The 13260-nt window shown below is 53.5% G+C and overlaps 5 protein-coding genes across 5 annotated transcripts; all 5 read left to right on the top strand.

The window, feature by feature from the left end:
* Positions 1-373: 373 nt before the first annotated feature.
* A1O3_08762 (uncharacterized protein) lies at positions 374-1372 on the top strand (the record flags this gene model as incomplete). The annotated part of the gene is made up of 1 exon (XM_007738859.1): positions 374-1372. One exon carries the CDS (start codon positions 374-376, stop codon positions 1370-1372), a length of 999 nt encoding a protein of 332 aa, XP_007737049.1.
* A 1109-nt stretch (positions 1373-2481) lies between these two features.
* On the top strand, positions 2482-6122 carry A1O3_08761 (uncharacterized protein; the record flags this gene model as incomplete). The annotated part of the gene is made up of 3 exons (XM_007738858.1): positions 2482-4877; positions 4926-5532; positions 5580-6122. The coding sequence occupies 3 exons, from the start codon at positions 2482-2484 to the stop codon at positions 6120-6122; spliced, it is 3546 nt and encodes a 1181-aa protein (XP_007737048.1).
* Positions 6123-6574: 452 nt separating this feature from the next.
* On the top strand, positions 6575-6920 carry A1O3_08760 (uncharacterized protein; the record flags this gene model as incomplete). The annotated part of the gene is made up of 3 exons (XM_007738857.1): positions 6575-6652; positions 6702-6733; positions 6797-6920. The coding sequence occupies 3 exons, from the start codon at positions 6575-6577 to the stop codon at positions 6918-6920; spliced, it is 234 nt and encodes a 77-aa protein (XP_007737047.1).
* Positions 6921-7341: 421 nt separating this feature from the next.
* Positions 7342-7968, top strand: A1O3_08759 (uncharacterized protein; the record flags this gene model as incomplete). Its single annotated transcript, XM_007738856.1, has 1 exon — positions 7342-7968. One exon carries the CDS (start codon positions 7342-7344, stop codon positions 7966-7968), a length of 627 nt encoding a protein of 208 aa, XP_007737046.1.
* Positions 7969-9662: 1694 nt separating this feature from the next.
* A1O3_08758 (uncharacterized protein) lies at positions 9663-13103 on the top strand (the record flags this gene model as incomplete). Its single annotated transcript, XM_007738855.1, has 1 exon — positions 9663-13103. One exon carries the CDS (start codon positions 9663-9665, stop codon positions 13101-13103), a length of 3441 nt encoding a protein of 1146 aa, XP_007737045.1.
* Between the last annotated feature and the right edge of the window lie 157 nt (positions 13104-13260).

Below are 13260 nucleotides of genomic sequence, written 5' to 3'. Positions count from 1 at the left end.
AGCGTCAGTGCAACTGATGGATTTCCCATTTTTCGAAGAGGCTCGAAGTATGCTATGGAGCGTGCTCACATTCCATGGATCAGCGTTCTGCCTGAAGGACGTGGTTGTTGTCATGGTCTGTTTTGCATTCCTCAAGAGTTGTTATGTGGATCTAGTTGGCGTACGCGGTGAGCAACCACGGTAAAGACAATATATGGCTCAGTACAAAACTCTCTGCAATTTCCTTCTTCTTGTTCAATCCCTTGGACTCACACATTCGTTTGAAAGTGCTTTCTAGCGCTCGGCCACTCTTTTGAAACATCAGTCTCGTTGTTCTCTTTTCTCAACTTCCCGCGCAAAGCTACGGAGCCATTGCGACCATCGTCATTCAAAGATGAAGCCTTCAACCAGAACAGTGCCCCTCGTCGGGCTTCTCTTCGCGAGTGCAAGTGCTCAGCTCACTACTACCTTGGTCAACGACCCACAAGATACCTCTGTAACCACTGTTTACTACTCTGTCTGCCCGACCGCCCTGACTACTACTACAACTTTGTCGAGCACGATCACTTACTGCCCCGGACCCAACTGCAACGGAGGAGGTGCTCAGATCACGCCTCCGCCGCAAGGTCCATATGGCTCTGAGATCCTTGCCTTCACCACTACTGGGCCAGACGGAAAGGTCTCAGAATACCATGAGTTCCTCACCGTCTATGATCAGATCTGCTCGGATGGCAGCGGCATTGAACAAGCAACGTACACGATCACCGAAGCTTGCCCTTGCCATATGACCAAGAACCCGTTGACCGTTCCAGAAGGTTTCACTACTACTGTTGTGGCTTGCACCGCTTGCGGTGCGAATGGCGGACCTACTACAATCACCCTCACAACTCCATGTGCTACTGGGCCATATGCAACAGTGACTCCAGTCGTTGGGTCCAACACTGGTTCCGGCTCAGGAGCAGGCTCAGGTACTGGCTCAGGCTCAGGCTCGGGTACTGGCTCAGGCTCAGGTACTGGCTCAGGCGCAGGCGCAGGTACTGGCTCTGGTGCAGGCTCAGGCTCAGGCTCTGGTGCAGGCTCTGGTGCAGGCGCTGGCTCAGGCTCAGGCTCAGGCTCAGGCTCAGGCTCAGGCTCAGGCTCAGGCTCTGGGTCCGGCTCTGGCGCCGGATCTGGTGTTGGAGCTGGAGCTAATGCCGGTACAAATGCAGTCGCAGGACCGGGCAGTGCTGCAAATAACAACACTATCTCGCCACCAATTACACCTGTTGCAGGAGGCGTGCCTTCAGGTACAGGAGGTAACGCTGCGACATACACTGGTGGTGCCGACAGAACTGCTTTCGCGATATCAGTGATGGTGGCTGCCCTCGTTGGATGTTTGGCGTGGATGCTGTGAGGTGTGCAAGATTGGTGTGATTTGTTTCAACTCCGGGAAGAGGTTCAATTTTATGCCATTGGGAAGCAATGGGACCTAATGCTTCCATCCCAATTCGGTGCAGGGATTCTGGGAACATGTGTACGTTGTTCCGATGGTCCAACTGGTAGCATATTCTTGTGATGGTGTAGTCTGTGAAATTCAACTTTCTCATTGTTCAATTGATGTTCGGCTCCGACAAGCCACTTGACAATTGTGTCGCCTCATTGGGACGGGGAAGCGTCTATCGGATCGTCTTCTTCGAGGCTCAGGCCGTAGTCGTCATCGACTGCGGGTCATGGAAATCGTATGCTCGGCTCGTCCCCCTGTTCATCTCTCGTCTATCCGTAGTAGTTCAGTAATTAGCATGGAGTAGAAGTGTAGGAAGAGACATGCCAGCCACTTACCAACTAGCGCAACATTGAAGAAGTCACGTCCCATCAGACCCCGGTACTGGTGTCTCTGGAGGGAGCTGGATCACGGCAGGGAGACGGTTAGTATATCCAATCAAAAGAATGAAGTGGTCAATTGACGCCCGAGTACGTGGGGCGACGCTGCGATAGACAGGTCGGAGAGCGCTTCGACGGGCGCCTACAGTCAATGAGTCCTTGTGGGATCCAGCGAGCATTAAAGCAGGTCAAGGTGCGGGCCGGGATTGGGAAGGTTTCGATCTCGCAGTGCATTTCTGTTACCAGCAATCAGGAGACAGAAACAAGGAGCACACGGAGCAAAAGAGGGAAACCCGTGCTGGTTGCTCCCAGACGTGGCCGAGTAATAGCAGAACAAGACTGCGGACGCATCAAGACCCTGGCTTCGCCGACAAGGATACTGGGCCATCTACTCATTTCCATCTATTATTATTACTCCTTATACCTGTCTTACACTTCCTCGCTTCTCCTTTCTCTCGTTCTGTCGTCAGTGCTTGTCTCACTTGCTGCCTAGGTCAGCTTTCAGGTCTCTCTACCTCTGCTTCGTTTCCAGCAGAGGCCGACCCCAGGCCTCTGGCTGTCACCCCACCGAGCCCACCATCTGTGCCACCCAGGCCCCTCCGCTCTGTCGACGCACTTGTCATCGGCGACTCAACTGTCGCCATGAGTGCTTCAGGGCAACATGGCAAGCCAGAGGGCGAAATGTTCTTGAATCGTCCCTCGAACCGCACCTCGCCCACGATTGTCGAACCACTGCGCATCAACAAGAGGAATTCCAGCGTCCCTTCTGTCACCGGCAAACAAAGTCCTGCTCCCCAACAGCCGCCTCCAAATACAATTGTCTACCCTGCGCCATCCCTGCCCTACCCTGATGACTCGTCCAGGCAGCAACCTCAGTCCTCACGACCCAACGGCTCGCCCGCACCCTATCCATATCCAGATGTGAGAAGAGTAACATCCCCAGAACAAGCTGGGAGTTCTGGAAGCGGACCACGACAACAGGCGAAGAGGACGACGTCAGGAGACGGGCGGCCCGTACAAACCCTTGCTGAACGCCGGGGGACTATTCCAAAACCTTTGCCCGAATCACCAGGCCCAGATGCTCCAGATAAGGAAGGACTCTTCCAGCGTCCACCCCAACGTGGGGACGGTCCTTTAACGGCGCCTTTGCCCGGCACACAGAATCAGAGCCAACAGCAATATTGGCCGCCTCCAACAGCCTCATCTGCAGCGGACGCCCTGAACAGATTGAAAATTCGAGATCCCTCCTCGATTAATCGAATAAGCTCCACCGCGTCGACGTCGACCACGAGAGCTCAGCGGGGATCGCCTCCTCCCCCCGAAACCCCGATCGTGGGTCCCGGTGCACGGCCCCAGACAGACATAGAAGCCCGTTATGCAGCCTCTGGCATCGCCGGTACTGCGACTTTGACAAGTTTACAAGCGCAAAGTGTGGCCGCACAGCAAAGAGCAGCCCAATATGGAGGACCAAGCCAACCAACACTGGCGCAAACGAATGAGCCACCCAGACGTCCATGGACCCCTACCGAAGTGCCTGGCAGCACTTCGCATCCTATTCCAACAGTCTACCAGGGGACGGCTGAGGTACGGTCTTCACCTCCCACGGCCACCACGACGCCGGCAGGGCCTCAGCCAACTTCTCTCCACTCTCCCCAGCGAGCTCGGCACCCTATTGAGAGCGAAATATCCAGAGTGCAACCCCATGAAGAACCTCCGCCCGCCTATTCTCAAGTTTCCGGAGGAGCAAATGCGAACCGCAACCCTATTGAAAAGCAGAGACGGAGTATTGTCGGGACAGGCGCACCCACAGCTGGAGCACCGAATCCAACAACAGCCACAGCAAACACAAGGCCTGGCACCCAGATGCCAAATCATTCAGATCATCCTGCGTTTGCAAACGATCCACGACAGAACGCCCACAGTCCTGTCACCCAGTCAAATGCAAATGGTCAAATGCCCCACTCACAGCCTGCAATGCCTCATACTCCCTCGCAGATACCCCCTGCGTCTCCTCCGCCGCTTCCAGAGGGATGGATAGCGCACATGGATCCCAACTCTGGACAGTATTACTATATCCATCTGCCGACGCAATCAACTCAATGGGAATTTCCCAAGGGTCCAACTCCCCTCAACTTGAACGACACTCCACTATCACCAGTGGCTAGTATCTACCAGAATCCCTTGACCTCTCCGGGACTCTCCTTTGCCCAAAAGCCACTGGCCTCTCCCGGACTCCCATTGACCCCAGGATACGACCAACAAAGCGTTATGAGCCTGGCGAGCCCTGCAGCCTTTACGGGTCCACCGCCGAGCAGTGGCGTTGATCTATACAAAGTGGTTGCTACAAATGGCGTTTACTTTGGTCCTTACCTCCGCTACACCAACATGGACATTGATAGTGGTATCTGGTATGGCTCCATCCTTTTAGTCTCAGACGCGCCGCAACCTCCGACCATCCACATACACCAGAGCCTCGATTTGTCTCCGAATCCACGCCAACTGAAAGCAGCCAACATTGCTGCTCATCAGCGTTGGACCTTTTACAAGTATGAGATTGACCTGCCTATGGAGGAGTCTGAACCAGCTAAATGGACATACGCAATCACGTCACACCTTGGTTGCACCCGCTATGAGTTCTTGGTCGCCGGTAAACACGAGACCAATTGGCGATTTATTGCTACATCTGGAAATGACTTTTCGTTGAACGTCGGCGCCAATGAACGCGCAAGGCTGGGAGGTGTCGGCTTCATGTGGAAGGACATTATGCAGAAACATGCTGAGTGCGGAGGGTTTCATTGTCAACTTGGTCTGGGAAGCCAAATTTTTGCCGACAGACTATGGAAAGAGATACCACTACTCAAACAGTGGTTAGCTACAAGTGGTAAGGAGAACAGGAAGAGCGCTGTCTGGACTGCAGCACATGAGGAGGAAGTGACACACGCATACTTTCATTATTACACGAGCCATTTCGACCAGCCTTATTTACGCGAAGCCTTTGCCCAGATACCTCATGTTTCGACGATTGATGACCACGATATGTGAGTAGCGCTGGATTTATTCTTGGTTATCATGCTGACAAACGATAGATTTGATGGATTTGGGTCTTACCCTGAATATATGCAATTCAGCAACATGTTTAAGAATATCGGGCGTATCGGTATTGAAATGTACCTGCTTTTCCAGCATCATACAACCTTGGAACTTCTCCGCAATGTCTCTGATGACCGAGATTTGTTCACCATCACGGGGACTGGGTGGCATTTTGTGAAGTTCTTGGGTCCGGCCGTTGCTATTGTAGGCCCAGATACACGAAGCGAACGAAATTCCCATCAAGTTATGGCCGGTCCAACTTATCAAGGTCTTTTCCCTAAGATTGCATTACTCCCGCCAACCATCCAGCATTGCATCTTGATGATCCCGGTCCCTTTGATCTATCCAAGACTTGATGCTGCAGAGCAAATTGCTCATACCGTGGCCACGGGCAAGAAAGCAGTTACAGGAGCCTATAATGTCCTCGGAAAGGTCACAAGCTCCGTTGCAGGCGTTGTCGGGGCCAAAGGCGCCGTTGGATCAGGATTCGACTCTGTGAAACGCGCCGTCGGGAAGTCGGGATTGATGGGAGGCATTCTGAGTCCATTTGGGGACATCGATGTCCTCGACGAACTAAAGGACCAGTGGACGCATGAGTCCAAGGTGAGTTGTAGCAGATTGGCTTCTGTACGCCTGACTGATTCGCTTAGGACCTGGAACGCACCTATCTCATTCGTACGCTCCAAGGCATCTCTCACCAGAGATCAATTCGCTTCACCTTCATCTCGGGCGCGGTAAACACGTGCGGCGCTGGTCTGGTCCATGATCCTTCACATCCATCTGATCACAAAACAATGTATCAGCTGATCACATCGTCGGTCGTGAACACTCCTCCACCGGCATACCTCATGAAATTGCTCAATAACAACAAGCCACTCTACATTCCCGCCAACGGTCAAAGATCAACGCCCTCACAGCCTACCGACACCAAGGAAGATATGATGGAGATATTCACGCACGATGTCACTGGTCAGCCCATCACCAACCGCAAGTTGATGCCTCGGAGGAATTATCTCGCGGTGGTGATATATGATCCCGAGGTGGTGAACGGGACCTTCGGGCAGACGGGCATGCACCGGGGCTCGGGTAAGGTGAGCCTAGCCGCCGATTTTCTGATCCAGGGCGAAGGTGCGTACGGAAATGTGGTCAAGTATGGGCCTGTTGTTGTACCGAGCTTGGAATATGGGCGCTGAAGGATGCATGATCGCTGGCAAATTGGTTGGCTCCCCGTTGAAATGTTGGATCTTGATCATGAGATCGTCTCTAGACGATCGGGTGCAATGTGTCGAGCATAGCGGTTGGTGTATGTGCTTATCAGTATTTAGGAGGCAGACAAAGTCAGCTGAATGGAATGGTATCGAATGGCAGGACGACAATGTGTCTGCCAGGCAGCATAGTATTGGTATTAGGTCAATGTCTCTGTGCCGACCATAGTATTAGGTACAGAGTACGGATATGTACTTCGTACCTAGTTATCAAGCTAGGTGGTGCCGGCTATTCTTCGGAAATACTTGACAATTTCCTCTGGAGGTGCCTGGCACCTAGCCTGGAGTGTCTGAAACACTCTTTCACCTTGGTCAAGTTCATTAGGACGAAGCCCCTGTCCCGTTCATACCAACCTAGAAGGCTTGTAAATAAGCTCAACATGCGACGCTCCGGATTGCAAAGAGAGGTTCTCAAACTATACCGTCAATGTCTGCGGGCAGCGGGCAAGAAACCTGAGGTCGGTGACGTCCAGCTTCTCTCGCCACCTAGCTAAATGACCCCTTCAGGCGACGCGGGAGAACTTCAGAACCGTGACACGGTAAGTTCGACAGTCGGTAGCCATGATAGCCATGAGCAAAGAGATCTGATACCCAGGTGTAAGCCGAGAATTCCGCAAGAACCAAGCGGTCGACAAGAAAGACTTCGCCGCTGTTGAGGCCCTGCTCCGGATGGGGTCTCGCAAACTCGAGCTCTATTCGTCAGAAGGAGTCAAGGACATCCATTAATCGACACAGCCCGGTTACATGACGCTGTCTGCGACGGAGGCCTGGAAACGATGACCATGATTATGGCAGCCTGCAAGAATCCTGGCGAGGCTCGTGCAAGGGCCGGGTCACGTGATCCTGCAGAAACACATGGTAACCCACAGATATATCACGCAGCTTCCAGCAGAGTCGAGCAACAGGCATATCCTGCTTGCGTCGCCCAGAACCCTCCAGCAAATGTCGACATACTCTGCTTGGTCATACGATTCAACCATCCAGTATCTTCCATCAGCAAGAATGACCGGCTATAAAACCTCGCTGGCTGCACTCCTTCCACAGACAAGATGCAACAAGAACAAGTCTTATGAATCCAGCACGAAGCAGAATCATTCCTCGAGCATCAAAAATCCTCAAGCAAGAGACTCCTCGTACCACCCGAAACATGTCTCTCTTTCCCAGAATCTCATTTACCCCAGTCCGCGTCGGTCCCAGCCGTCGCAGGGCGGAGCTCGCACCCTTATTTAGCCTGTTAGACGACTCCATCGACGAAGTTCAAAGGGCCAGCCGACAGGCACTGAACCACTTTAAGCCTGCTTTTGATGTCAAGGAGACCGACGAGGGATATACCCTAGAGGGGGAGCTCCCTGGCGTCGACCAAAAGGACATCAACATCGAATTTACCGACGAATCTACCTTGACCGTCAGGGGCAGGGTAGAACGCCACTCCGAGTCCGGTCGTCGTTCACAAGCCACCATCGAAGGCACAAAGGCGGAAAGAAGGCCTCTCAAACCTACCGTTGAAGATGAGGAACCAGCCAACACCAATGTGGATCACGAGGTCTCACAACCCACACCTTCACCGGAGCCCGGCCAAGTTTCAGAACCCGGCCAAGAGCCAGATCATCACTACTGGATCTCGGAGCGGTCAGTTGGAGAGTTCTCGCGCACCTTCACCTTCCCAGCACGTGTGAACCGGGAGACGGTCAAGGCGTCCTTGAAGCACGGCATCCTCACCGTTCACGTGCCCAAGGCCCCAGCCCCCCAAACTCGACGCATCGCTGTCGAGTAAATCGGCGGAGATGGCTGGGAACCATCACGAAACGATGTCAATTCGCCTGTAACCTAGCGCTCACGACTGCATGACTTGGCGTACAGCATGGGATTCAAGCTGCATATCCGTACACACGAGACTTTGAGTTAATCGGGGCGAAAAAAGGGATGTGGCTGGGCCTTGCCACAGGATCTCGGCTCCCTCTTGATAGAGCCATGTAACAATACATTAATGAATATGCCGTTCTTGCCATTATACCTAACCATTTCTATGTTTATTCTGCTATTTCTCCTCTCCTTCTTCCCCTTTCCTGTTCCGTCCTGGACACTGGTATGTGTAGATTCCAATGCTGGCTCTGATGCAGATCACATGGCATTTGAAATTGACGTTGCGTGGGGTATGCGGTATGCCCGGGCCAGATTGCGGCACTGGTCTAAGGCCAATGCAGCCATGCAAGTGGTTGCGCCCCCGCCTGCCGTGTGTACTCCGTACTCCTCTCGACCTGTCCGCTGACTACGGAACAGCGAAACCTTTCTCGATCTCTCATCGGCCTGGCCACCTTTTTTTTCCCTCCTCGTTCCCACTTCCTTTATCGTGATCTGACGTGCGACGTGCACAGATCGCCATAGTCAAGTCTGAACTCGGCAGATGCGAGTGATAGAAGATCGACGGTGACGGTGATCCACACGACGGATTTCCGTACGGCCTGGCCTGGAGAGGTAATAGTAGTAAGATTACATCTTTATCGCACCAGACCGGACCCTTTCAGCTCGCCGGCCCCCTTGTGTCAGAACAGAGGATGGAAACTTGGAAAGGCCTTCTGGGCAGATAGGAATTGTGGCGTCAGGTGTGACGGCCCCATGAGGAGAAAGCACACTCTCGCTTGCACGTCGAGAAGGGCCCTAGCGGTGGCTGATGCTTGATTTCAGGTGGTGCGAATCTGGATTTCGACACAGGCGAGTTGGGCTGTGGTTGGTGGTTGGTGGGAGCCTAGCAAGCGGCTTGCGGCGGTGCTGCTCCCCCGGGCTACGCAATGTTTATCTGCCCGCCTGCAGCCAATGATTGATGGGGAATCCACGACTGAAGCAAGCCCATGATCCCATCCCGCCCATTTCCCTCAAACATGCATTGACCACCGCTGTCACCGACCTCCTCCTCCTCCTCACGTTTCCCTGAGTGTTGCTACTCTTAGCAACTTGCCAGAACTCTCTTGCTCTGTTCCGTACTGTTTGTTCAATCCTTTCGTGTGCCGCCTGTCTCTACCCACTTTACCAGCCATCCGTCGCTCGTTTGGTCGCCACAGACCGTGATGTGCAGCCGTTCGTTCTGAAACCTGCGTTGCAGCCGACTCGTTCCCACTCCACTTCCAGGTTCTGGCTCGACCTTGTGCGGCAACCTTGACCTCACCTACGCCTGTCACTGCAGGCTGACAGGTGCTCAGACCATTGCGCAGGCAGCATACGCTTTTCTACGGAGTACGTACTCTGTAGTGCTTCACTGCTGAGGCGCACGTCTACCGCCGCCGTTGACACTTCCGCTCGCACGTCCTCCAAGTTGACCGGTTGCCGAGGGGTGGAGAGCCACGAAGCAATGGTTATAGCAGCTTAAGCCCCGCCTCCTGCGAGCACTAGTAGAAGAGCCCTTCTTCCCCGGCAACGTCTCTTGTTCACCACGGAAACGAAGCAGGCTCAGTATCGAAAGGCATCTCCAATATGTGGCTTGGCCGGCGCAAGCCGACTATTGCTGGAGAGCTTTTCAAACATGAACCTGAGACACGCCGAAGAAACCGCCTGTCCAAACCTTTGACCAACAAACTATCAGCCAATATATCCACAACCAGTGTTCAAGAGACAGCAATACACAACAAGGATGCAAGCACCCAAGAACCGGTGCTGGGTGGTCCGCTGACGTCTCATCCAAGCAATCCCGCCCTGAGAAGACAGATCCGGAGTCAAATCTTTGACGAGGAAACACCCTCGCCCAACCGGTCCTTAACGAGCGATTCGGCCTTGAGCTTGACTTACACGGTCAGCGAGATTGACAAGAACACTGTTCAACCTGATAGTCCGCAGGAACAGCATCCTCCTGCTTCATCTCTCAAACCGAAAAAGAGGAAGTCTTTCGTGCTACGGCCTCTGTCTACGAGGCGTTCGACCAGTCTGGCCTGTCTAAACAGTGATCAACAAGCCGATCCTCCGAATGGTGATGAAGCCGCTGCTTCTACTCCGATGTCGTCCCTTGATCGAATAGTAGACTCACCCGCCATTCCCCCAACACGTCGTGCCTCTTTCACACCCGGTACTGCCACAAGGAAGCCGTCTCCAATTATACCAGAGCGAGAGATTCAAGAGGAGCACGGAGTTGAAGAGCTGGAGGAAAGAAATCTCGTGGAAACAAATGAATGTGCCTGGCACCCTCCTCCACCGAGAATGGCGGGCAGAGCTGAAACGCCTGCAGACCTGGATTATTCGCATCTGGGCGTCCTGCGACTTGGCTCCTTGCAGATTGTCAACGGACGAGCATCACCTGCCTTTAGCGAGGCATCTAAGCTCTCCAAACAGGTTCTGGCTTTCTCCCAATCTCATAGGGATGTCTCGAGTGACTATGGTGAGGCCCAGGAAGAGTTGCAGGAATTGCTCATATCAAGGTCGAAGGACCTCTCACTAAGCACGCCTGATGAGAATTCTGAACACCGAACCCTCAGCTGGGACAGTACCGACGAGAAACCTTCAGCGGTTCATGACCTCGAGAACTTCGAGTCCGTTCTTTACAAGGCTGAAGTTGATAAGGAAGACGATCAAACTTCACTGATGGCTAAAGAATATATGGCCGAGCTACCCGCCCGTCCATTCTCGAATCAAAAGTCACGCCATTTGTCCGGGTCTTCGAGGAGGTCCGAAGAATCGATGCAGACGTCGTTGTCACTCACATCATTGCAACCGTCTCTGTCCAGTGACGGTGATGCAGAAAGCAGCTCTCCCATGTTTCATCTTCAACGATGCCCTTCATCCACGGGGTCCGTCATCCGCAGGTCGAGAAAGGGAACAGAAACGGTAGAGCCCCGTCAAATCTTTCCTGGAAGCGGGATTGGTGATGAACATCAACCTTGCGAAAGCACATTGAGCTGGTACTCACCCGATGAACCAAGCTTCACCAGAGGGGAAGCATTCCGGTCACCCCTTGAGTTTGAAGCCCAACGGCATCAGGCCTTCCCAGCCTCCTCGCCAAACATCCAGCCTCCTCACCCAGCCGAGAATTCAGACAGCGGATACAGTTCGACCCACTCCTTGCGATCTCTCCAAATGGCGAAGTCTCCGCCATTTGCGGTCGTTCAGCCATTGCGTGATGCATCTGCGACACGGCTGAACGGCAGAACAACACAATCAGAGTGCAGGTCTTCTGGGGTTGGGCACGTTGCCTCTATCCTGAAGTCGCGTAAGACAGAGCCTGCTTTCCCTAATTTTGCCAATCTACGTCCTGCTCCAGTTTCTACGAACTCCGCTCCAGTCGTTCCTACACCGGACACCGCTGTTGTCAAGCAGGTCAAAATTCGAAAGAAGTTGCAGAAGAAGCGGCCACACAGCCAGCCTCCTGGGGCTCTTGCGATTCCCCGGGTGCACTCCTTTGAGGGCGATTCTATCCCACGAGTTCCCAGCCAGGCCGAAGACAACCTTCGCATCCGCTCGCAGGAAGTGCCCGAACTTGAAAAAACATATATTCCTTTAAATGGGATGAGTCATTACGCCAGTACATCGAGTATAGATCTTCAAGAAGCGGAGGTCAGATTCCCTTCTCCAGTATCTGAGGAGTCAATTCATGTGAGGCGATCACGCTCTCGAAGCCGACCTCTGTCATGGATCTCTCGCTCCAAAGAAGATGGAATGAGCTCGAGGCGAAATTCCTGCACGATACCTCCTGAAACAATGGCCGTAGTCCATGATTTCGGAGCAGCCTATTCGCTGGGTGGTGGGCCGTATGACTTGGCCCATGAGAACCTCGTTTACAGACAACCCCCGAATTTGTACGAAACTCCTGCTATCACACCCCGACCGCGCCCAATGATGGACGACAAAGCTGCTGCAGAATTTGCGAGGCGTCGAAGTCGATCAATCCAAGAACGCGACAGTATGTGGGCTGATAGAACGTCTGTGTTCAACGACAGAGGAGGTATTCCTGGAAAGCATTTTAGACCAGCAAGCCTGGCCCGCGATGCTCCTCCCATCACACCGGAGATGTTACAGAAGGCCTATCGGACTTCGTCGGGGCAGAGACAGGTCTCGATCGGAAACGGGTTTGCACCGCCGCCGCCGCCGCCACCCCACTCACCACGACCTGCGTACGTGGAATATGAAGAGGACTATTCGGACATGCCGATTGCTCCTCCTCCGCCGTCCCATTCACCGCGGCCGGTAGATATGATGCCTGATCCGTGGACCGCACAATCCACAGCGTGGCAAGCTCCCCGAGAGTCTTCTGAAAACGTGGGCGACCACCAATACTGGGATTCTGGGATGTACGAGGGATATCAACTAGCTGTTGAAGATAAATCTGAACCTCTCTACCCAGATATTCCTCCTCGAGGAGGACGACATTGGCAACCCAGCCGCCAGACACCTCAAGATTACTACTATTCGGAACAACACTACTACGAGGGTTTTAACAACTGTACGCAGTATGGACAGCAGGGCTATTCACCCTATGAGGGCTCTTGTGATTATTCGAACCATTGCGAGTCCAGGTACACTCGACAATCCCAACGCAGTTCCGTCTTGCAGGAAATCCAGCAGCCTCGGGGCCGTGCTGCTCAGTCATATGGTCAAGCTCAGCACCGGCCGTTGCCATCTCCCAGAACGTCAGGCGGGGCCAGTCCACGTCCTCATTCCCAGGCGGGTAGCTTCCGCAGTTTTGCCTCCTCTCTTGCCGAGGAGCTTCATCCCAGTGACCTTGAAAGACCTTGTCCGCCACCGGAATTCGGACGATATTCAGGCGGAATGGGGTTTGGGTATGAACGAGAAAATGGATTCGGAGGATCGGCTGGCACGAGGTCAGTTAGCGGGAAAGCTGGAGCAATGAGGAAAGGGGTTGCGTTGAGGGCTAGCTTCGGCGTGGACCTGAGCGATGTGCCCGTCATCATGGCCGTGGTGAGAGCGTGATGTTGATATTTTTGGCATTCAACCTGAACAAAAGGGTTCAAGGCTATTTGCATGGAGTTGGTCCGAGGGCAGGCGACGTGTCTTTGCGAACCGAGATGGGCTTTGTGATTTCAACTTCTAAGGCCGAGGTGAGAAGCCAGTCTCAATCTTGCATAGG

This window comes from Capronia epimyces (assembly GCF_000585565.1).
Source record: "Capronia epimyces CBS 606.96 chromosome Unknown aczIQ-supercont1.8, whole genome shotgun sequence".
NCBI classification, from domain to species: Eukaryota; Fungi; Ascomycota; class Eurotiomycetes; order Chaetothyriales; family Herpotrichiellaceae; genus Capronia; species Capronia epimyces.
The sequence above is the reverse complement of the archived record's forward strand: the minus strand, read 5'-3'. Positions and strand labels throughout refer to the sequence as shown.